The sequence below is a fragment of the Macadamia integrifolia genome, chromosome 10 (genome assembly GCF_013358625.1).
Source record: "Macadamia integrifolia cultivar HAES 741 chromosome 10, SCU_Mint_v3, whole genome shotgun sequence".
NCBI classification, from domain to species: domain Eukaryota; kingdom Viridiplantae; phylum Streptophyta; class Magnoliopsida; order Proteales; family Proteaceae; genus Macadamia; species Macadamia integrifolia.
The window spans coordinates 30,955,729-30,981,580 of record NC_056566.1 but is presented as its reverse complement, the minus strand read 5'-3'; the positions used below and the strand labels follow the sequence as shown (position 1 = coordinate 30,981,580).

The 25,852-nt window shown below is 37.4% G+C and overlaps 2 protein-coding genes across 2 annotated transcripts; one reads left to right on the top strand and one right to left on the bottom strand.

The window, feature by feature from the left end:
* The first annotated feature begins 579 nt into the window (after positions 1-579).
* Positions 580-14,639, top strand: LOC122091779. The gene is made up of 10 exons (XM_042661910.1): positions 580-761; positions 4,560-5,502; positions 8,216-8,345; positions 8,444-8,880; positions 9,324-9,404; positions 9,503-9,601; positions 11,516-11,671; positions 11,790-11,876; positions 13,166-13,237; positions 13,956-14,639. Exons 2-10 carry the CDS (start codon positions 4,666-4,668, stop codon positions 14,283-14,285), a joined length of 2,229 nt encoding a protein of 742 aa, XP_042517844.1. The 5' UTR covers positions 580-761; positions 4,560-4,665; the 3' UTR covers positions 14,286-14,639.
* A 4,466-nt stretch (positions 14,640-19,105) lies between these two features.
* On the bottom strand, positions 19,106-25,501 carry LOC122092385 (patatin-like protein 2). The gene is made up of 5 exons (XM_042662697.1): positions 25,472-25,501; positions 22,383-22,469; positions 22,033-22,284; positions 21,441-21,593; positions 19,106-19,465 (listed from the first exon to the last, which is right to left on the bottom strand). The coding sequence occupies exons 1-5, from the start codon at positions 25,499-25,501 to the stop codon at positions 19,106-19,108; spliced, it is 882 nt and encodes a 293-aa protein (XP_042518631.1).
* Positions 25,502-25,852: the final 351 nt, after the last annotated feature.

Here is a 25,852-nt window from a genome sequence, read left to right as displayed (position 1 = left end):
AGTACTGAACTTACTCTTATGCACCCTCTCATTGGCCCCACACTGTTGTGTTACCTATGCAAAACTATTAGGGTTCTTTCTCTCTATACATATATATATATATATATATATATGAAATGTTCTTTTTTCTCCATGTCTCATTTTCACATGAAATGTTTTCGGTGGTTACTCATGGACGAAACCATCCCATCGGCCCACTTTCTAATTGATTTTTTGGAAAAGGTTGTGCACACTGCTCGTGTAACTTATGCTAAGCACCAACTCTGTGTGTATGTCTCCCTCTTTTCCCCCATTTGAAATGACCCCATGTTCCCCTTGTATGATGCACTATTGTGCCTTCCATTGGTGCCGCATGCTAGTTTGCCACACGCGGGTGGTGTAGCTATCCCTCTCTTTTGATTTTTTTTTAAAATTTTTTCTCTTCTCCTCACCTCACCTGTGTGGGAGCGTGTGAATGATGATGATACCATTCTCCATGCTGCTATTGGTGTGACGAGGGAGATATCCCCTACACCAGCGTTGTGGGGACCCTCCCCAATATGAAACTGCAATCTACAATTGGACGAACTTTAATTGGCAACATTTATATCCTCTGAATGAAAGAGCTTTTTTACTCAGTCTCTGGCCTATCCGCCCGCCGTCTAACATTTAGCGGACTCGCATCGCCAGACCCCAACTGAGTCACTGACCCTCGTCTGCCGACCTCTGTGTCTTCTGCGGGCTTCTCCTTTCCCTTTGCCGAACGACATGCTCAATTTTAGGTATTTCTTGCACCAACGCAGACCTTTAATTGTTCATCCTTTATTTCTGCAACGCCTTATTTTGTGCCTTTCATTTGTTTTGGGTTCGTTTTTATCGTGTTGATTCTCATTTATTCACCATTTTTTTTTTCTGGGCTTGCTTTTTTTCGTTTTCCCTGAATTGGGTTTTTGTGAGAACTGTGAAATTTTGGGGGGTTTGGTTCACGGGTCTCCGTATCCTCTCACATTGTTTAGTTCCTGCTGCTTATGATTCGAGCATCTCAAGAGGTTTCGGTGTTACCCCGAAAATTGTGGGTTCTCCTCTTCTATCAAATTTTGTTTATTATCAGGAATAATCCTGTTGGTAGGAGATGGGCAATTAGTCTTTCTTCTTACAGAAAATCCGAATTCCTTACGGATTGGAATTGCTTGTTAGTTCTGTAGTTAGTTCTTGCACTGGTTTCAGACCCTCCTATGGTTATTGCATGCAGGTCATTAGGTCAACGTGCTTTCTTTATTCCGGTTTAACGTGGGACTTCTTTGTTCCTTAATATGGACGTCCACAGTCCGTGTGTTGGGAGAGCATAGGATTCCCATATCACATTAATTTTTCCTTGTAAAACCCTTTCATTTGTCTGGTTTGAAGGAATTTTGGGCCTCGGTTGCTTCTAGTCTTAATTTGTTTTTTCGTACTTGCGTTTTATAAACATAGAAATTGAGAATTGCATGCCAAAGTTCAGACTAATTTACTGTTTATTACGGAAGAAAGGGGAGTTATCCTGCTCATAGGGACTGCAAACTGCGAAGAAATAACTAGTCTACGCCTTTCTGGAAAATGCCTGGTAGAATGGGGAATGTGGAATGTGTCTTTATGAGCTTAGTATCCGCACACCCTTATCCTCAATTTCCACCCCAATTTTGCTCTAGTTGGAAATAGAGAATATAGGACATTGAATTTATGTCAATATTATCTGAGCCACTTGGAATGGATATTACGATACTGTTGGTGCAGGAGTTAGAGTTCATGTTCAGGCTCTCAGTTATTGGTATCATAGTCTACTGAAGTCTGCTCTCTTTGGACAGATATTGTCATTATAATAGTTTGGTTTGGCTAATGGAGATGGCTATGCATCTCTTAGGAAAGGCTGTTAGCATAGTTTTCAAGGTGTCGCTAGGTATCCAGACTCCTTGGTCGCCTAGGCGGGCGTCTTGGATCCATTGGTCGCCTTGCTGGTTTTGCCTTACGTCTAGCCCCCCTCCAACACCTTGGGTCACTTAGACGTCATGACAAGTTGACAACTATGGCTGTTAGTATTTCACAGTATATAAATAGAGTGATCTCACAAGCTTTGTGGTTTTGAGATGTTTGGGTAAAATGTTGTCATATAATTGATAAACCCTTGAGGTATTTATATCTTGTGAATACATTCTCTAGAGCATTCCAAAACTCATTTTAGTTAGTAGGAATATAACATTCGGTTTTACAAAAGACTTCATACTATCCTGCAGCCATATCATGGTTATTAATTCTTCTTTGAGCATTTCAGAAAAAGTTCTCTGGTTACTGATGCAGTTAGGCGTGGAAAACTTTGGAAGTAATTTAGTAGTTTGATTTGCTTTCCTTAATTGTTAGTGTAGGGTGTGGTCAAGTTGGTAGGAAGATTTGATTTTTATTTCAGTTGCTATTTAGGTTAGCTTCCATTTTTAATTAGCTTCAAATGTTATGCTTTAATTTTTCTTTATATAGCCATGTAATGGAGAAGAATTTAGAATTTGGAGAATTAAAACTTGATTGAGATTTTTTGGGTGTGAACCATGGCTGCCGATTTCCTCTTCCTCCCCTCTGAATTCTTCTCTTCTTATCTTCTTCTTTTCTCTAATATTTCCCCTATTTCCTTGCTGATTACTTCCCAAACCTGAGAATACCCTGTTCTCAGCCCTAGTATTGGAGATCAATCTCCCTGGATACCCCTCAGATGAACCTGAGATTTAGGACGTGAGAACCTCTATCCTAGGCTACCTGATCCCTAGCACTTCAGCCCCAAAGATCTTTCCAGTCTTGAGGAACAAGACCTGCAACAAAGCTGAACCAAAACCTGCCGTCGGTTCTGAGTTGCAGGTGCCATTGCTCCTCTTTGTGAGTTGTTCTGTGGCCCCTACCTGCTGGACTCAAGAGAGCACTGGGTGCTCAGCCTTCGCCTGAAGTTTCATGATCAGCCAACAAGATTTGGTGAAGTTTTCTCCGTCAAAGCTTGCTGGTCTACCGTTTTGGCTCTGGTTTCTATCGGGAAGAAGAAAACAGGTTCTTCTTTTCCTTTAATAGAATTAATCCCTGTTATTACAACTAAGCCCCTGTTTTCCCTAGTTCTGACATATTATTCCCCTTCTCTTTGTAATCCCAGAAAACCTCTCTTCTAATTTTCTATTTCAGTTTGTCCCTATTATTTATTTTCCTCTCTTTTAAGTGCTTGAGCTGTCCCTGAATTTACAAGAATGCCACCACTTCTTTGAAAACTGGTTTAGTTGTTAATTGTGGGCCCATAAGCGATCTGAGTCCGATTTTTGGAACCTGGATCTGCATCAGTTACCTTCAGTACTGAATACTTTTACAGACTCAGCCCAAAGAAGATAACTTGTACTGTAACATTCTTTTCTTTAATATTTTCTGTAAGCAAAAAAATAGATTATGTTGTGGCTATTTGATGTTGTTTTATGTTTTAAGCAGGTTCAGCTATACTTTTACTTCCATTCCTTTCTCATTAGTATGATATTTCTTCTTTAAAACGTTTAAAGTTTACTTCTTTATTTCAAAGCTACGAAAGTCAATTGTCCTCTTCACGAACATAAGAGGTCATATGCCAAGCGCCTTTCTTTTTCTGTTCTCAAAGATTGGCCCCGTCAACCTAGGATATGATAGAGAGCTCCGGAACTGGGAGCTTACACCTTTTTAATTTTTTTCTCTTACAAAAGATTTGGAGGATTCTCTGGATGTTTCGATTTGCTGAACTACCTGGAATGAGTCACAGTAAACAATTGACAGGACTCAGACCACAGCTGACCTATTGATATTAATAAGGTGTCGATCTGTACTGTCAAACATGGAAAATGATGACACATATGGCCCATATTGATAAAAATGGTTAGGCATACTGACATACTGGGTCATACCTAATCAATGGTGGGTTCACCTATCTGCACGTGCTCAATGCATGTTGTATACTTGATGCTTAGCTTATACCTCTCCTTCTTCATAGGAAGATGTTGTACTTTGACCTGTTTCTCTTTTTCCATATGCACATTCATCTGAGGTTTAGCTGTTCAGGGATTAAGTTCATTCGACATATTAAACCCAGGTGACTCCAATCTGGATCTGATGCAGAATTCCTGCAATAACTGCATTAGGATCATTTGGGATCAGATGATCCAATCAAACAATCAGCCAATCCATGAGGAAAAAACCTAAGGAAGAGTGTAGATCAGCTGATCCTCTAAATGTACCGGTTCAATTAATTCTTGTCCAATTACTTATACTGTTCAGACAATTCTATACCAACTTATAAAACTTTGCATCCATTAGTTTTGGTAATTTTTTCTCCTTATGTTCAGATTGCTTTTTCTCTTTTAAGCATGCTTATTGTTTCCATATGCATTATCCATAAGTGCGCTGCATTTCCCAGTGTTACCTTTCTCTCATTCAAACATGCTTATGATTCCTCATGAGTTTTGGTGATTAATTCTGTCCACATCAGATGTTGCCTTCTATTTTTCAAGCATGCTTATGGTCTTATATGGTGGAACCTTTTTTGTATTGGCGAACAGGCATGAATCTTTCCAACGGATTCCAGTTTGCATTGCAGTGTACTCTTGATGGTTCGAAAATTGATTGAAGCAGCTTGTCTTTAAAAAAATAATATTTCTTACCTTCATGGCTCGGAAGGGAAATCAACAGAGAAATGGGTTGGATCGTAACTCTTTAAATCACAAGATTAGGGTTCCAGAATCGGGGGCTGTGTCTGCGGCGGAGAAAAAGGAAAAGGTGAAATCACGAAATGGTAAAGCTGCTGATGGAGAGGAACCCATAAGTGGTAAACAGCCAGGTAATCCTTCAGTGTACATGTCAGCTAAAACCAACTCTACAGGAGATGATGAGAAAATTGACCAAAGATCCAGGAACCTCCCCTCCAAAGAGAAACCTGTAATGGATAGAATTCCAGATTCAGCTCATTCAGTTCCTGCATCTTGTAACTCAGTGGACCCTGGGGGCCATGCATCTTCTTCGAATGCATCAGGATCAAGAGCAGACAGAAGATCATCACTTAGAGGGAACGACAGCTTGAACAAACTTAAAACTAGTCTTGGCTGCTTACTGCGTTATTTACCCAACAAAGATTCGATGGAAGCATCAGTTTTGTCAGATCATGTAATTTGGAGAAGTTTGGGGGCTTCTGCTTTGTCTATTTTTAATGCAGCCACTGGATGGGTAGAAAGGCAGAAGCCATTGTTTTCGATTATAACAACCACAATATATGATGCCAGTGGTTATGCTCGACTCAAGATCCAGGAAGTATATCCCATTGTTTGGAGGTGGCTTTTGCAATTTGGGAAATTAATGCTGCTCATATCCCTGATTTGGTTCGACTGTAGCCTTAGGGGCCTTGACTCCCTCGTACGATTGGGGACAACATCCTTTTTTGCAGTTATTTGGTGCAGCATTCTCTCACTGGTTGCTATGATTGGGATTTTTAAATTTCTGATAGTCATGGTAAGTTTTGATTCTACCCCTTTCCCCCACTCACCCACTCACCCACTCACCACCCACCCAACCAAAATGAAAGGAAGAAGTCTCTATATCTTCTTTATTATCTTTCATTTGTATATGAGAATTTTCATTTTGGATGCTAGAGTTCTAATTTTTATTTTAATTGTTCATCTCAGTAATATTGTGTCCAATAGCTGCTTTTTTCTCCAATTCATTATGAGTTTAATTTAAGTTAGTTTAGCTTGATTTGCAATCCAATTTCTTTATTTATCCTTGAGTTCTGTGCATATATTGGACATTTGCATGTGGACAATCCATCATCCAACAGAGTTTTCTGGTGTTTGAAGATCTACTTTGGCAATGAAGAGGACTGATTTGGAAATCTTAATTTCTTATTGCGCTTTACTGTTGCTTTTGATATGTCATGCTTTATAAATTCAGTTGTTTCAATGTTCTGAAACCTGGCCTGCCCAGCAATCCATTCGAAGGATGGCTGGCGAGACAACCAGTTCAACTGGCAGTGCAGATCAAGGTTTCAGAAGACTGGGTTGTTCACATTCCTTTGAGGAGTGGAGAAGCATGTTTATCATTTTAAGCATGAAACAATGTCATTCTACAGAAGTACAGAAGCCATCCAAACCAACTCATGGGATGAGTCCCCCAATCCAGACAATCAGAGTAATATGCCAAATCATGGATTGCCAGGTGCATAGACCTCATTACATGTCATCGTTAAACTTTACCTTCCAGTGGGATCTTTTCCAATAAAATGGCTCATATGAACATTTGACCTGCAAGAAAGTGGCAGGGTGCTTGAGTTTTAGCCATTTGTCAACAGAAACAGTACACCATTATAAAATGTAACTATAAAAATGTGTATGCACGACTCTTTGGCTTCATGATACACCAACTTTTTGTATGACTTTATGAAGTGATTTCTGTTTGTAATTCAACATTGTTTACTTGTAACATGTTCCGGCTATTGTGGGATAAAACTTATGAATGAAATTACTTGGGGAAGAGATTGGGCTAAGAACTGAAGCTAGAGTATCTATGTTTGAGAGTCGGAGTTCAAACCAAATAAAAAGTTTAGCCACCTAAAATTCTGCACGTTGAGTCTTCAACAACTCCAAATCAGTAGTAAGGGGATGGTAGGCATTCTGTTTCTTCCACATGCATTAAAGTATACTATAGTATTCACCAACAAATTTGTCACCTTGCTTGAAATTAAAGATCTTCTCATAGATATCATAAACTGGGTACATATTTTATCTTGAGAGAAGCTCTCCTTTAAATCATCCCAAACAGCTTTGGCTAAGAGTATGGAACATAACTTGCACTGCAATAGATATTCCATAACTGGACCAATAATATATCATCATCACAGATCCACTCAGCTATAACATTTATACTTTATCTTTTTTATTTTACTAGATCGAAAATTTATGATAAAAAAAATTTAGAGATACAATGTCACATTTAGTGCAGATTTATGATACATGTATAGGATGTATTCAATGTGTAAGCTGAAAGTATTTAGACATGGGAGATGGAGGTGCTGAAGTTAAGTACTTCAATTTTCCCTTGGCATTAATATAAACTTTCACAGTTAGCTTGATAGAGTCCACAGAAGGTTATGAGTAACCCATTCTATTAGAACAGAGATATTTGCAACACCAAAACCAATCACAATGATGAAAAAAAGATCAGAACTGCAGGTCAAGGGAAGAATGTAGAGAATAACCAGATCTCAATTTTGAGAATGTTCAAATAATAGCAATAGCATTCACCAACATCAACTTATAGAAAGAAGGATCAACACTAGAAACCACATGACAGAATAAGTCCAGATTGCAGAAGACCTCTGAGTAAAATTCTCAAGCAAATCGCAGGGCTGAAGAGTCTCTGATGATGCTGAACTTTGCTTATAATTCATATATACTGCTTGATATAGATAACTGGAGTGTAAAATAACAAGGAGATCTAAAAAGGAAAAGTAGGGTTTATGAAGAAACCTTCTTGGACAAGGATTCTTGAAAATCAGGAAAATCTCTTGTTTTGATATTTCATTGAACAAAAGAAAAATCACGGACTCTCAAAACAGCAACAATGGTGTGCAATTACTGATTAACCTGATCTGATTCCATGTGACAAGTTCAGAACAAGAAAATCAGATCCTGCACAGAGAAGAAGAAGAAGAAGAGGAGAAAGGAGAAGGAAAAACAGATCGTTTAGGGTGTATCTTCCCCTTAACCGATATCATGTATTTATAAGGTAAGAATCATATGATATTACAAGTAGCCACCTAGGCTTCCGTGAAATAAAACTTCTCTCATAATAGACGCCCTGCGTTACTGATCTACTGCAGTAATTTCAACATATGTAAACAATGATATCAAATGCACTGCTGTGTTGGAATGAGAAGGAGTGTGATGATGCAATCTGAAGGAGCTAAATAATATGAGGAAGTTTGAAAATATTTGCTTTGAAGTAGTGAGAAAGACATGAATGCCTAATATGATAGATGGAATTGTGGGCCAAGACTTGTCTAGTCAGCACCAACTAGTTGGGTCAAGGTCCTCAAGGCCTAATTGAGTTGCATTGAGATTTTGTCGTTTTATTTTATTTTCTGACATGATACTCCATGCAACTTGTTGATATTATTTACTCATTTTTGTTAACATGTGTTTAACATTTAATTTTCTTGATGATCCAGGCAATAGCTGCTGTGGTTGCAGTTTACGTTGGGTTCACATTTGCAACTTTATTTGTTGCAATCTCTGCATCTGTTTTATTGTGGTTATATGGAAGTTTTTGGAATACAGGAATTGTTATCCTTTTAGGCGGTAATCTTCTGTCCGTTCTTTGAACTTTAGAATCATCTTCTTGGTCAATTTTATTTCCTTCTCAAACATACTGAGGCTTCAGGTGGTTTAAACTGCAGGGGTGGGATTCACATTGAGCTATGAACGGAGTGCACTCCTAATCACTACTCTATATTCCTTATATTGTGCAAAGACATATGTCGGATGGCTTGGTTTGCTTTTAGGAATGAATTTATCTTTCATCTCAAGTGATGTTCTTGTATACTTACTAAAGAATAACATGAACAAGCGTACTAGATCTTATAGGGACACAGAACAAGGACAATCATTTTCCTTCTATGATGAGGCTGTGCATCCTTCATTTTCTGAAAATGCTTCTATGAAGTCGACAGATCGTTCTTCTGGAGAAGCCTCCACCAGTAGGGTTGATTCTGAGCTGACATCTGAAGATGAAGTTGTGCGATTGTTAAACTGTACCGATCACTATTCTGCGTTGGGCTTTTCTCGCTATGAGACTGTAGATGTATCTTTACTCAAGCGGGAGTACAGGAAAAAGGTTTCAACTGTTCTTTTTTTTTCTTGGATCTACTACTACTAAAGAGTTGGGGGGGAGGGGTGCCTTAAGCCACAAGGAGAAGACAGGAGAGTTGAACCCATGACCTATTGTGAACCTGCACTCTATTTGCAAGGCTCCAACCAACTGCGCTAGCAGCTGTCTTTGGTGTCATCTATTTTCACTGGACTAGCCCTATTAACCAGTTATCTGTATCCACCTAACCATACTTGGATTTCTTTTGTCCCTAGTGTCATGTTCGTGAGTTTAAACTTTACAACGAACATCATATTCTGGCTCTTTGAGAAGGGCCCAGAACTTGATAGACCCATGGGCCTGAAATGGTGTATAATCCTTGTGAAAGGGGAATTCAACTTTAAAGTTTTTAATTCATAGGAAAGAATGAAATGATTGATGTAGTTGAGTTTCTCTTATTTTGTCTTCAGGCAATGCTGGTCCATCCTGATAAAAATATGGGCAATGAGAAGGCTGCAGAAGCCTTCAAAAAGCTCCAAAATGCATATGAGGTACATCTTGGTTTGCACTGTTTTTCCTGATTAAACAAAATCATAGTTTTTTTTCTCGCTTAATTTAGGTCCTTTTTCATTCAATGGTTCATATCCAGGTTTTACTTGATTCTCCGAAGCAAAAAGCATATGATGATGAACTCAGGAGAGAGGAGATATTGGACTGTTTGCGTCGGTTTCAGAATGCCTCTCAAAGGGTGTGTTTTCCTGGCCTTAAGTCTGCAGTTAATTACATTTAAAGTAGAAAAGCTAGTGAGTTATTTTCCTTGTTAGTGATGTCTATGAAGAGGGTTACGACAAAATTTACTAATGAGTCCAAGATCCCTGATGAATAGCTTCAAAGTCCTGAGAAGAGAGAATTTGAAAATTGAAAATAAATTACATTTTAGTATGCCATTATCTCTTCTCCATTAACTAATTAAGGAAAGGGGTAAAAGTAGTACTTAGAGATGTAATGGAACTCAAGATTTTGGAGGTTCACCTTTCAATGCTGAGTTCTTTGTTGTTTAACCGTTTAGCACTTCATAGATATTTCATCCACTGCTCCACAATCGTTGGGCCTTGATAAATTATTCCTTGATTTCCTAGCAATCAACTGCTGCATAAAAAGTTAAATCATTGCTTTACCATCTTTATAGTGCTGTCAGTTCGGAACGACCTGGTTACGGGCTTACAGCTTGTGTTCTGAAAGCAGCTCTCTCCATTGGACCGTCTCTCCTCTTCAGTGTCTGGTGCTAATTCTTATCACCTCTTGGCATATTTTGCGCTCAAAAACTGATTGAGTGGATTTGTTTTATCTTGGGCTGTGACAACCTGTTTGGATGATCCTATGTTCCACAAAAATGAGACCTTGAACATCTCAAGGGATTGGCAACAACTCCCCCACCAACCTTCAAGGGAGTATATCTATTCTTGCCATCGATTCTCTGTTTTAGTCTTCAAGGTTAGATGGTAGAAAACCATTTTTAAATTTTTAGCCGTTCAAGTTTGTGTACTGGGTAGAAATCCTTTTTATTTTTTAGCTATTCATTACCTCTCATTACCATGCTAGGGACCGATCCTGTGTACAGATCAGTAGATAAGTGTCATTGGATGGTAAACAGTTGGTGACGAGATTGGCCCCTGGAGGTGTATACCAGGCAAAAAACTTACTCAAAAGTCTGATCTACTTCTTGCACTCTGCACAGGATATTGGGCTCTGACTTCTATCCACAGGATGTCATTTCCGTCATATGCACATCAGATCACATTGATGATGTCATCTTTCTAATATGCTAGGCTTCTATAACTTAGTCACTTGCATCCTGTAAGCTTATGCACTGTCTTTAAGTAATGGCCAGCCAGCTGCCATAGAACTGATGTTTAGTAGCAGCCTTGCAAAGAGAATTGAGATTACCCCTTAATAAGACCACGATGAGAAACATCAGTTCACATCCATAATTCGGGGAGGTCACAACAAGCTGGGAGAGAAGTGATCTTGTCGAGCATGTGTAAACTCGAGAAGACCCACGAAGGCAAGCAGCTCATAAAATATAGCTGTGAGGATTGACCGGTGTTTTAAATACCAACAAATCAACATCCCTTTTGGGATTTGACCTCATACTTCAACCTCTTGTTGCAGAGCTACCTTAACCATTGAATGGGACGGAGACGGCTTTCCAGGTAGATGCCCAACTCATACCCTGATGCACAGGGTTTGTGAGCTTAAGCTCGTCTTTTAGTATCGACTTATTTTCCTTGCCGGACAGCAATGAAAAGTTTTCCCTTTTGAGACCGTCTCAAAATTGTTGCATTTATTTCTAAATACTTATTCATGTCACGTGAATTAATGTGTCTTGCTCATTTATCTGATTTCTGTATTGCCAACCCCCACCCCTAAAAAAAACCCCCACAAATGCACACACACCTCATAACCTTGTAGTCTTGCGTGAGGTACAAGTTTTATGGTGGGAGATGGGTCTAGGTACATTTTTTTTTTCACCCCAGGGGTGGAGGGGAGGATCTCTAGCATGCCTGTGTCTATTGTATCTATATTTTCGAGCTCAAACTCTAAAGTTGGAATAGTATCATTTTGGTTTTACTTGAGCTTTCAAATATGCTTGATTCTCCAGAATGGAAGACATGGTCTATTTTCCTCCCGATTCACACATCAGGCTGATGGTGATGATCCTCATGGAGATTCTAGAAGAATAGCCTGCAAGAAATGTGGCAATTTTCACGTCTGGGTCCATACCTTAAAATCTAAAGCTAGAGCAAGATGGTGCCAGGTTTCCTTTTTCCCTTTTCTGTATATGCATGATTTTCTTTTTACCTATAAAGTGAAATGGTTTTACTTGGTTGCTGATTTCACTCTCCTCTTTTTTCTTTCCTTTTTGGTCGGCTTAGGATTGCAAAGATTTTCATCAAGCTAAAGATGGAGATGGATGGGTTGAGCAGTCTTTCCAACCCTTCTTTTTCGGGTTGCTGCAGAAGGTATTGATCAGTGAGCAATCCTGTAACACTTTGACAATAATAATTGCTAGCGGCCAAGATTTTTCCAGTATCTTTAAAAGTAGACAAGGTGGGTACCTAGCTGTAGAGGCAAGGTGGCACCTATCTTGCTTGGCCCTAGGTGAGGTAACATCAAGCAAATATGTTCATGTGTGTTCCCCTGGGCTAGGCAAGGGAGATATAAATGTGCACCTTAGTACAGTGGTGGTCCAGATCTTGAGCTTTCCTGACTTTATGCAGATTTGGGAACGATCCAGTTTATAAGATCCATATTCAACCTGTTTCTAAGTAGCACTTTCGTATCTGGCTCCTATTTAGCATTGGTTCCTGTTATGTGTCAGAGAATCTTATTGATTAAAAGAAAAAAATTAGACAATTATTCCTACGTAGTCCACATACATTCTTCACCTAATCATCCTCATTCTTGGAGATGATTCAAAAGTTGAGTTACAAGATATTTCATTCAACAAGTGCCTCTTATCTTAACAAAAAATGAGAAAAGTAGGAGCCGAGAAAAGTTTAGTATCACATTCTTTGTTCCATGGCCAAATATCATAGAAAAAGTGCATTTATAAAATGGGTAGCATGAGATGGCTGAAGAGGATCAGTGAAAAGTACGTGCCACTTCTATTTTAAACAAATCTCACAAACATACGACATAAGCATCAAAGAGATGGGAACATACGTAAGGACAGGATAAAATTATGACAAAATATATGATACATAAATTGATGAACATCAAAACTGAAAACTAATTAGAGACCCAAAAGGAGAAATATATGAAACAAAAAAAGGGTGTGGTACCACCTGAGGTGGTTTTTCTGCCTTGTGGTATGTTCATTGCCCCCCCCCCCCCTTTTAATTTATACAGCATTACCATTTGTCATAATAATGACTCGTTAATTTTTTGAAACAATTAACTCTCTCTGAAGATCAATGATTTTGAGGAAACTAGGGGGAAACCCGTACATTATAGTCTAAATGGTTGAAAAAGCTACCAAATTTAACATGTGGCTTATCCAAGGGTACCCCCTCTATTTGTCGTTCAGAACGACCAAATGATTCGTCATCCATGTGGCAGAAATGAGTGCCTCACTTTCCACCTAGTCAATATGTCAAAATTAACTACTATCCAAGTGAAAACTGTTTTCTCAATATAAAGTCATTAGCTGTCTACTATTCAGAAAATTATATTTTCTCTTGGGAAGCACATAGATATAGGGAATATTATAATTTTTCTTACAATATTAATGCAGCTTCATTTTGTACAGGTTGATGCACCCTCTGCATATGTTTGTGTTGAAAGCAGAATATTCAATGCTACTGAATGGTTTGTCTGTCAGGTAAGACATTACATCTAACTTCACCATGGATGGCTTGTCTCTAGCTTTATACTATACACCATAAAAGTATTCATGGGGAAATTCTTCTGCAAGGAAACCCAGTGCACCCATTTCAGGGGTGCCTTTGGGCTTTGGCACATTTCAGGAAGCTAATGTTATATTTGAGCAGAGAAATAATATTGCAATAAATATTGTGAGTATAATCCCCTCTGAACTAAGGATGTTCTCAGTAAAATATGGATGCTTAGAATTGGGAAAAGCAAAGAACTTCATAGAATATTAAAATATGATGGAACTGGTTACATTTGGGAATTAGTAAACGCTGTATGTACAGTGACTTTGAGAAGGTGAATTTAGATTGGACTGCCAAGTTGAATACATAATGTTCCACTGCATGATCTGTGTGGATAATGTATGTGGAGAAAGTAAAATTCGATATAAATTCAAAATTGGACTTCTTCCTTCTTAAGAGTTGTTAGGATAGACTTGACCCATCTGTTAAACAATGTTGCGAAGTGGTCCAGCCTAGCATGTTTGGGAGGATACCCGTAATCTGCCTCTTCTTTTTTTTTTTTTCCATTCCGTGCCAAAGTTGTTTCTCCAAGCCCGTCCCCTCCCCTTATTAAAATTTTATCAGTTTTAATTTTATGTTTCGTACAGATTGGTACAAGTAAATAAAGAAAAACTCACTTTACACGTAAATGAATTGTCATTACAGGGCATGAATTGTCCGGCAAACACTCACAAGCCAAGCTTTCATGTTAATACTAGTATTATCTCCAAGCATAGCAATGCCAAGGGAACAGGTTCAGGACAAAGGGGGGGTGGGATGCCAGCATTCAACATGGAAGAGAGCATGACAGAAGAGGAGTTTTTTGATTGGTTGCAGAATGCAATGCAGTCAGGCATGTTCGAAGCTGCAGGTGGTAGCCCTTCTACAGGGAGCCCTGCATCCCAAACTGGAAATTTCTCTAGGAGTGGTGGCAGTGGCACTGGCACTGGCACTGGCAACAGCAAGAAAAAGAAGAAGGGCAGGAAGCAGTGGTGAGCATTTCTTGGCAATGTTTTCTCACAAGCAATCTGCTCATAATTTGAGTCCCCTTCCATCAGACACCAGTTAAAGAAGGTGATATATGTATATGTGTTACACCCACCATATTTGCACCCTTGAGGTTGGGGGTGGGGACGGGGGGAAGGAGAGAGAAAGACCGAAAAGAAGGGTTTAGTTTTTGATATTTATAGAGAGAATTTAGTGGCACCATGAGAAAGACTATGCTGGTATTCTAGGCATCCAAGCCTGATATTCGGAGAAATTTGTAAAGGTACAATTGATTTGCAATCCAAATCATTTGTTTCAATGTAAACGTAAAATGCCCGTAAGTAAAATAAGGTTGTGTCGACAGTTCGCTTCCAGGTTCTTGGTTATTTCTTTATGAAGGCAATGGAAAATTTTAGGTGCCCCCCACAATTTTATTTCCGTCAATGGAAGATATGGCTCAAAAATAATACAGGAGATTGAATCTTTAGGAAAGCTGTATGAATCTGATCCCATGACTATTGCTTAATCAGCTGCAGCAGCAGCAGCAAGCAGGTAAGGTTATGGAATCACCATTGCACAGGACATAACAGCAGAGGATGAAAATAAGATTGAAATAAGAAAATGAAATATTTCGTTGATCGCTTATACCCATCTAATGTAATACCATCTTGTGTATTTCCATTGTTTCCCCATTAAACCCTCTTGGTAGTCTTAGATTTTTTTGGTTGCTGATATGCCACATGGCAGCATTAAAAGGAGATTCTCTCTCTCTCTCTCTCTCTCTCTCTCTCTCTCAATAAGGAGCAGATATGTCATTTCATAAGAGGGAAGAAGAAAGACATAAGGAGACATTATTGTATGCTATGCAGATGATGGTAGGATACTAGCATAGTGGATGCATCATGCATGGTGCCTTGCCAACTATGTTGAGTTATTTGGGTAGATTGGTGGTCAAGGGTTTGGTAAATCTACATATATGATGACCTTCCTCAGACCCGCAGTGGTGGCAGCCGTGCATTTGATACACCCTTTCTTTTTTATTTTGAACATTAAAGCATCCCTCAGATTCAGCCAATATATTGGTTTCAACTTCAGCTGAAATCCTTAGTATAAACACATGAAGGAGAAAAAAGAAAAACATATACAAATGATAATACAGCCACGTAACCTCCACCTCAACAGAACCAATCACTTATTTAAGAATCCATAAGAGCTGAGCCCAGAAGGATTGAAATCCCTCTGATGTTGGACTAGCACTGCCAAAAATTGATGTTTGATGGACATGGATGATAGAGGATTTGATCAAGTGGTTGATTGAAAGAAATATATATGCTAGGAAAAATTATGAAAGTTTTCAATGGATGCAAGGATAAGATCTATCTGTGATGGTATTGAGTTAGTCACTGATGATGCTTAAGAAATTTTGGGATGAACTAAGGTTGGTAGTTACTCTTAAAATCCAACCCTTGTTGATGCTTCCATGGATATTCTCGTTAGTGCTCTGGTGCAGGAGCCACACTCTCAGACAGAAAACGCTCTCTCCCTCTCTTTATATATATATATATATATAGACTTGAATAGACTTCGAGCAATTTGATATATATATATATATATATTAATGTTGATTGTTGAGTATATGGGATGCCTTACCAAAAAAAAAGAGTATATGGGATGTTAAGGATGTGTTTGGTTGCGTAAATCAAATGGTGCATGTACCGAATATGGATGTCAATCTTTTGAAAGACATTCTTCTGAACTACCTAATCTAGCTAAAAAATCATTTGGTTGCCTTGAGTGTGATACATGTTTCTTCCTGGAAAACTATTTGGTTACCCTTAATTTATTTAATGATTCTTCCTGCAAAACTGTTTGGTTACCTTAATCTTGTGTAGTGATTCTTCATGTAAAACTGTTTGGTTACACTGAAGTGGTACTTTCTTATGACTTTAAAATCTAAGTATTCTTTGGTATCTTTTATTTGAACATAATGGTTTTTATATGGTCAATAACCATTAAGAAATCGCGGTCCAAAAACCTACACTTTTATTCCATTAAAAAAAAAAAAAGGACTCCCATTGAAAAATGAATAAGCTATTGCGTAGTTATCCCTCCACCTTTTCCCCCCTAATCGGTAAAAGGTGGTGGAATGCAATTCACACCTTTACCTTCTAGGAGGACCTCCTTCATAAGTCAATCAAACTCATCAGACGAGAGGTGAAAGCATCTAGGGGCATTTACAACTGGATATTCCCCTCATTAAGTTGGAGAGGTGATCTAGTTGGGTCTTCCATCGGAGTGTATCATTTTCTTCTATTAATCATTAAATTTGATTGTAAAATGAAAATCAATCAGTGTAGATTCGGTGTAGGGAGTGCAACTCATCCCCACATCCAAGTTCTGGAGAAAGTTATACACATGTCTCTCTCTTTGCAAAATAGTATCCAGTAAATTAAGAAAAGGAGCACCATCCACGAGACTTAAACTTGTTTAAAATTAGGTACAATTATCTGTCCTAGGCCATCACATAAAACCATGACATAATATAATAAAAGGTTGTCCATAGCAAAGAGAGATGAAATTTTCATTTTTTTGTATCAATATTTTTCAGAGCCTCGAGGACATTCTCTAACTTTTTATTATGTTGCTCTGAAGCTGTTATTGTTCCTCTGACATATCCTTGATTATATTCTGTTGACAGTTGTGACGTTGTTGTAGCGGTATGAGCTGATCCTTTATAGTACTCTCAACCTTCTGTTTCGCAGTTGAAGTTTCCCTAGCATTTATAATTTTAAACACCCCACATCCTCTATCTTTACCCTACACAAGCAAGTGCAAATAGTTAACAGTTACAATTTTAGAAAATTCTATAGTAGAATATGGAGTCATATTATTAAAAGGGGAGGTTTGTATAGTGATATCGGACTGCACCGTGGGCAACACCAAAAATCTTGTCCTACGTATGGTCCTTTAGTACATCTCTGGACCTTGCATTGCCCTTGTTCACAATCACACATTCTTAATTGATGGTAAATATTCCAAAATAATTACATGTTCCTACAAATACATTCTCCTCAATTTGTAATAAAAGAGTGGGTTACAGGATTAATTCAACACACATAATAACACCACACCAAACTTATTCAATTTATAACAAAAGAGTGGGTTACAGAATTAATTCAACACACATAATAACACCACACCAAACTTATTTCTCATTCTCTAATCTATTCTGTCTAAGTAATAACCAAACCGATTATTACCTAATAAATTATTTCATGATAAATATATGTGAACTGGAAATTAATTATAGTTGGACCAGTCGCTGAAGAAAATCCACAGGTGCTTCGTTGTAATGGATCATTAGACCGCTGCCCGTTTCTCCTCCAGCTTCCTCTCCCTTTCAGTAGACAATTTCTGGGCAAACCTGGATGTCATTAAAAATGGTAGTTTAGCTTTATTATTATTTGTAGGGGAACCCTGAATGAACTGAAGGTGTTTGGTAGAAATCTCAACAAATTATATTAAGATTTCTTACTCAATCAAGGCATCTCTGTTAGTGCGGCCATCGGGCATCGAAGGTCCTTCTAGCAGACCAGTCTGAGAGTTTGTGATCAGAACAGGTTTCTTGAGAAGATTGTTTGCAATCTCCTCTAGGCTGGAAAGGAATTTCTCTGTTCAATTGTCTATTGAGGATTCGTCGATAGCCAAGTTATCATCCTGCTTGATTGTCATGGATCAGATTGATTGAATAAGACATTAATTGATCTATTAGAAAAAAAAAAAAATGATCATCAGCGAGAGTACGTAGAGTAGAACTTAATTAATTAGGTTGCATTTGGTACTCATTACGTTTCCAAAACGATATTTTGTGTAAAAAAAACAAAATTTTCAGCTTTTGTGTCAAAATACCATTTTAAAACAAAAAAAATGGTGTATGGTGAACTTGTTTTAGGAACGATTACTCTAGTTGTTCATTTTTTTGTATTTGAAACGAAATCAAAATGACGGAACAAGGTTTTCTCGTTCCATCATTTTTGAGTTTCTAAATTTTTTTATTTTATTTTTTATTTTTTTTCTTTTTCGTTCCAAAAAAACGGAAAGCACCAAGTTGACACCAAATGCTTTATTCAAATTTTTTGTTCTCATAAAATGAAAAAAGTGCCAGAAACATTTTTCTGAATGACTACCAAACTCAGCCTTAGAATGAGCACTACATGTCTACATCTAAGTGTGTCAAAATATAACCGAAACCGTTTATCGGAATTGAAATCGACTGGTTATAACCAACCAATCCATATCATAGTAAATTGATCCGATTTTGGTTTTATAGGCCATAATTTTGCTTCGGTTTGATTTGGTTTAGAACCGAAAAATCGATAGTTAACTGTCACCTAATGTTAAAGACTTAAAGTGTTTTGAATTTCAAAGGGTCTCTATGGAAAAAAAAACAAAACAAAACAAAGTACTGACCGAGAAAGGAGTTTCACTTTCACACAATTATACTTCTTGATTTCTTAATTTCTAGAATCATAGTTAATTAGTTATCATATGTGTAGTATTTTACATAGAAAGTATATTGTCCTTAGCAAAATAAAAGTATATTGTCTTGACTCTTTAGGAAGTTTAGTATATGTAGGATTCACACTAGCTGTAGGATGCAAACCATTTTTTTAAAACGACACTATTAACCGTATGTAAACCGGTTGTGAACCGAATAACAAAAACCGATTAGAAACCGTTAGAACCAAAACTGGATAAAAACGATTCTGATTTCACCTTATTCCTATCCGGTGCAATTTTGGTTTCACCTTGTCAAAATTTAAACCGAATCAGAATCGAACCGAATAACCAAAACCACACCGTTTGACACCCCTAACTACATCGATAGATAGATAGATATATCTAACCTGGATTCGTAGATAGTTGGATTGGGAATGGTGGCCTTGGAAGATAAATGAGAGAACCATATCATCGATGGCATTGAAAAGGATGTCTAGTAATGGTGCGGTTCCTTCGCCTCCGAAAAACCAATCGGTTAGGCCCCAGGATTTCTTTTCTACCTCATACCCAAGCTTTGCCGTGCCAGTACCCAGATAAAGAACCAGGTAACCACTGTAGTCTATTGAAGACCTTGGTGGGTCATCTTGGTCTTCATGCATCTTTGTTGCTTCACGTATGGCTGGCAATGTCTGAAAAAAGAAAATGACCCACAAGAAAAAAATTGCTTACAATTAAAGTGTTTCCACATTTTTCAGTTGGTTTGAATTTTTTATGTAGAGTTTAGAAGGAAGAAGGATTTATTAGTATCATTGAAATAGTCTCAAATCAGTTGTGGGTGGCTCAACTATCATTTATAAGAGTTACAAGAGTTTTATAAAAAAATTAAAAAAAGGGAGCTACAAGATGCCACCCCACTTCAAGTCGAGAGCGGATCATCTGCTCGTACGGTAAATAGGTGCCATGCGTCCAACCTTTTTACGGAGGTAATCTTCCATTATTTTTGTTATTCAAAATTTTAAATATTTTTTTTTTTCCTTATTTATGAGGAATTTCAAATTATTCAATTTTATTAACCTTTTTTTATCTCCTCTATTTGTGGAGAGCTTCAAATCGTGAAAATCTTTCACGTCTCTCTCTCTCTCTCTCTCTCTCTCTCTCTCTTATTAAGATTCTCGACCATCATTTTGTTGATCATGTGAGAGTACATGTATGACTAAAACCATTACAAGCATGGATATAGTAATTGAACTCATCAATCCATCTGAGTATAGGAGATTGATAGTAAATTCCCCTAATAAATCCCTTCTAATATTTTCTTCCTTCTTGATTTTATTGGATTTGTTCTGTAACTTCAATTTTAAGTTTCTGGATATGCCTTTGCACATCCATCAAACATATATTTGTGGCTAGAAATAAGCGTACCTTTAGCTAATTCTTCTCTCAAATTTCTTAAGTTTCATTGTAGATGATCTTCACCCACATAGACGGTGATCAGCACTCAGAGACGTGGAGGATACTACTCCATTTGAGATTTCTGGAGATAAAATTGAAATACATACACACACACACACACACACACACACACATATATATATATATATATAATGAAAATCGGCAATAGTTTATCTTAAGAGATTGTTTTTGTAACATTCAATTCCAATTAAAGTGGGACAAATAAGGAGAGATGGGTTGATCAATCCGATTACTATAACATTGCTTGTAATGATTTTCAGTCACACATGATTAACAAGGTGATGATTGGGATATATATAAAGAGACGTGGAAGATATCCACGATTTGAAACTCCCCACAAATAGAGGAGATAAAAAAGGTTAGTAAAATCGGAATAATTTCAAATTCCTCAAAATAGGGAAAATAAAAAAGATTGAAAATTTTGAATAAAAAAATTAACCGAAGGTTACCACTGTAAGGAGGTTGGACACATGGCACCTATTTACCGTACGAGCAGATGATCCGCTCTCCTTCAAGTCAATTGGTTTTAAGATGGAAGCCTTAACATGGTATTAAAGCATTTGCTTGCATGTAAGGGGAGGCGCATTGAGATAGTCCTACATCGGTTTCGTATAAGAACTACAAGAAGGCCACTTCACTTCAAGTCAATTGATTTTAAGAATGAAGCGTTAACAAGTACGTACAGAACAATAACTGCCTAGTGTAGTTGGATGCTTAACTCTTTGTGCTCATCTTGGCGTAATGGCTTTCATTGCAACATTATATCATATTTTGTGGGAAAGAAACAAAAGAAGATGGATTACCAATATCATATTTTGTGGGAAATGAACAAAAGAAGATTACCAAGTCATGTTCACTGAAGTGGATTCAGGAGCTATTACTTTTGCTGTGAGGAATAAATTCTTCATAATTTCGTTGTTTGTCCGGATACAAATAGAAATCGGTTCCTTATATCTTCTTGGGACCTTCCTCTCTTCTCTCCTCCCCCTTGTTTCCCTCCCTTCTTTTGCTTATTTCCCCCCCCCCCCTTCTTTTGGGTTTGTCCCCTCTCTTAAGGGTAGAGGCCCTTCTCTTCAAGGCATGGTAGGGATCTTTCCTTGGTCTAGCTAAATTGACTTTGTCTCTTGTATGCGTTTTTCTTTCCTGTTTTAATATATTTTCCATTCACCCAAAAGAAAAAAACATACGTACAGGATTATTGGCAGCAACGCCACCATCAACAAGGTTGTATTCCTTGGAGCTACTTTCTTCCTTGAAGTAGTATGGAGGAAGATAATACGGGGCTGCAGATGAGCTGATTACAACATCAGACAAAAGCACATTCTTAAAAACATCTCTTCTCCCCTGCATTTGCACACACAATTAATACCATTGATTTGAAGTTTGTAAAGTTTGAGAAAGCAAGAAGAATACTGAAGTTAGACCTGAGAGGTAGAGAAGAAGATTTGTTTGAGGAGTTCTATATCATATCTTGGGATGAACACAGGTGTTAAGAGTGTCTCTCAAGCGGGTATGGCCCAGCATTTTTTTTATTTTATCATGAAGATACTTGCCGTCTTATTTGGGTTCTGTCACAGCTAAGAAAAAATGTTGTGAGATGAGTGACGACATTTATGGGAGATATTACCGCAGCGACGCCCTGTCGCTACATCCCCCAAAAGTTATGAGTCGGAAAAAGACAAAGTCATAAGAAACCTACTCGTAAAGAGAGTGACTATACTATCTTGTATAAGAACCACAAGAGATCACCCTATTTCAAGCCAATTTATTTTAAGATGAAAACTTGTAACACAGATAAAAGAAAACAAGAACAAATTAAATACCCAAGTTTGGCAGGTCGGGCTTCTTTAGAAAAGATTTTGGGGCATTCTGTGAAATAGAAGTCTTTGATATCTTTAGCAGCAAAGAGTGGGCGTGGGGGGTCTTGGTTCTGGGCGTTTGGTGCAGTAAGCATGGCTGTGATAAGCCCTCTAGTGCTCGTCCCAGCAATCAAGTCAAAGTAGTCTGCAATCCTTGCTTGCTCCCCATCAAGCTTCTGCATGAATGTTTTGAGGCAGCAGCCATGCAAGACAAATAAAAAGAATTGGGAAGAAGGTGAGAGGTGAAGTAAGTGAAAGGAACCAGATTAATTACCTGAACCTGTGACTCAAGAAAGGCTAGAATGATTGCTGGAATAACGCCTCGAACTCCTCCATCGATGCTGAGTATGGTGACTAGTTTCTAGTTATTTGGGGCCGTACCACTACCTCCTCCTTTCTCCATTTTAGTTCTGAATCACAGAGAAATGAAGAAATTAATGAATGATACCGAGGTTAAGAAATGAAGAAATTATTATTTTATTATTTATTTATTTGTTATTATTTTGCCATGTAAAAGGGTGATTTGGAAATTTTATCTTTCGAATGATTTAGAAATTTAAAACTATCAACGATGCAAGAAAGCACAAGTATATAAAATCAAATCCGGATCAGAGTTGGATATATGGATTTCCTACAAAAAAAAAAAATAATACAATTAGGTGCCACAATGGGTCCAGGGTTCTAAAACTCGGGATTGATCAAGGTTGATATTGATTCAGATCGTCTTCGATTGGACTATATCGAATAGATCATTTTAATCTTTTGGCTTTCCTGTGTATAGGATTTGGATTGGTCAAATCCAATACTGATCAATTCGATCCGAGTTTTAGAAATATGATCCCGTTCAATGGCCATAAAATGCTTTTTAAGAGCAATTAAGTTGCCTCATAGTTTAAAACAGAGGATGATACCCTTTTGATCAAACAGTTTCTTTGTATTTCTTTTCATTTTGTTTCTCGCAGGTTAAGCAAGAAGGCTCACCTTCTTGCTGTTAAAGCTTCCAGTTTAGGAAAAAAATAAAAAAGCATATTCGAGTTTCTCACATGTGCAAGGTTTGAGATGTAAATACTACAACCTTACCTCGAAAATATCGAGAGATATTAACAATAAAAACTTAAGGGTGACAATCGGTTGATCTGATTCAGTTTCATTGATTTTCGTGTGAAAATGGAATTCAAAAACAAATCAACAAGAGAAGAGTTGGTTTTGATTTTTATCGATCTTTCTTATCGATATGATATTGTATTAAACAATTCGATAGCATCATTTATGTGGGACCGGGTTTTGGTGACCAATGGTGATTATTTAATCTAATAAATAGGGGGGGAAAAAAAATTGCTACACGCTTGTGACCCGTGAGTCGTAGGTAGGATCATTTCTTACATGACACTCAGTTCTTAATCCCAATAAAACTTGGGCCCACCCCATGGTCATCTGGCCTTTGTTTTTCTTCCTTTGAAACATGGACCTTGATCCTCTCTAATTCCTACTTATGCAATATTTGTCCAATTCTCTTCTTTATATTTTCAAAATTCAATAATTGTAAAAGTTTTTGGGAATTCAAATCCATTATAACCCCTTAAATGCTTGAATTTCTATAACTATTTGATTTTGAAAATATACAGGTGTCACGTGCATAAAGAGAATTGAACAAAAACTACACAATTAAGAATTAGGGAGGATCTAAATCCGTTGAAACATCAGGACTCCATTTTATCAACATTAAACAATATTGCACCGTACTGAGGGAGGATTCCATTTCCACAATATAGAGCTCCTACACATGTCTGAACCTCAGGGTTGGAGAATTCATTTCTGGGATCGATGAGTCACAAGATCCAGGCCGTCTAAATTCGTTCACCTTCTAAGGACCAGATTCAGAGAATTTGTGTTTCTTTCTTAGTATAAGTATATTTTTCATATTATATATATATATATATATATATATTTCCTATCACCATCACGATATTTGTTATTTCATTTCTTTCTTTGCATGTTGTATGTCTTTGTTGAAATTTCCATCCTCATTTTTTACCTTAGTCATTATTTAATACCCCGACCATCACTTTTGACAATATTCATTCATATTTTCTCACCTTCTTACAAACTTACTGGGTTTTACACACACACACACAAGGCATACCAAAACAAAAACAAAAAACACTATAACAGGTAGGAGTGCACCTAAGCGCTGAGGTACATCTGATTTTATTGAATCTGAGCCATCCATTCCTTTTATAAATAATTAGTTGTTGCTCCGATCACGAGTCATGAGAATCACGACTCACATTTGTGGTAAACAAATAGAAAGTAACCGTTTTTATATTCACAATATTAACCATGACATTGATGTTCTATCTTATATTCAATAATTAATGAAATCTTTTATTTTCATTAAAAAAAAATAATAATAACCGGTTGCTTCTATAATAAGCCAATGATAGTTAATGGAGGCATTAGATTAATGGATGACTTAAATTTACTACAATAAGGTCAATGACTTTAAGACATGGAAATGGAGATTGAGCTGGCCTCATGACTAGGTGACAAAAGAATAGGGCAGGTAAGAATTTTAATTTTAAAAATCAAATGAGTGGTATTAGAGCTTTAGCACAACACCTAAAAAGAGAGAGAAAGACAAAAACAGGCAAAAGAGTGGTTCTCTCTGGCAAAGATTCTTCGATGCCTAAATTAGAATTCGCTCTGGCAAATGTGAATTTTAAGACCAATTAGCATTGGTACTCTCTCCAGCACCCACTCCTGCATATCCTATTTCTCTTGTTTTTCTTATTGTTATGTATTTATTCAATAGATTTTACCGACAAAATCTTTGAAGGAATGCATTAGAATTCTAAAATCAAGAATGCATTTTTGTCAAATATTTATCTAGACAATATTCTCATTGTTAGTTAAGAATGCATTCTGCATTTTAAGAATAGGAATGCTCATTCTCAAAAGCGGAATACGTTTCAGTAGAAAAGCTAATAATTCGACACAGAAGTGATCTTATCGAGCTTGTATAAACTTGAGAAGACCCACAAAGGCAAGCAGCTCGTGACATACAACTGCTAGGATTGACCGATATTTTACTTAATTTTAAAGTGATCATTAAATATTTACTTAATTTCGGTATTGCTCATCCTCTCCCACACTCCCCAAGAGAAAGAAAAAAAAAACCAACAAGTGCATGCATCCATCCACACTCCATAACATTATGGGCTTGTGTGAGGAACAGGTTTTATTGTGGGAGAAGGATCTAGGATTTTTTTTTTTTTTTTTCAACGAAGGTGGGGAGAGGATCTCTAGCATACCCACGTTTATTTTTTCTAAAGTCAGAAAAGTATCATTTGGAAACAAACATACTTCGAAAGTGTCCAAATCCTCTTCAACCATTGAAACGTCTAGTGAAGCATCCAACAGCTAGAGATTCGTGCTCATGTTTAGCAGCAAGCAAGAAAAGTTATGGCCTAAGGAGTCCACCATTGCACAGGACATAATTGCAAGGATGAGAACTTGACTTGGTTTTGTTTTGGATCCACATCTCCTTAAATGAGGTTGTTGTTGGAGTGATAATGAGGGCAATAACTAATTAACAAGAGGGATGTGTTAAACTGGTCCAATTTCCACAACACTTAATAGCCCCTAACAATAAATCTACATATTGTTTGGAAGTTGTAGTGTGTTAATCTAAACTAAATAGTTGATGATGAAATGACCAAACCATCTGGACATTTTACATATTTT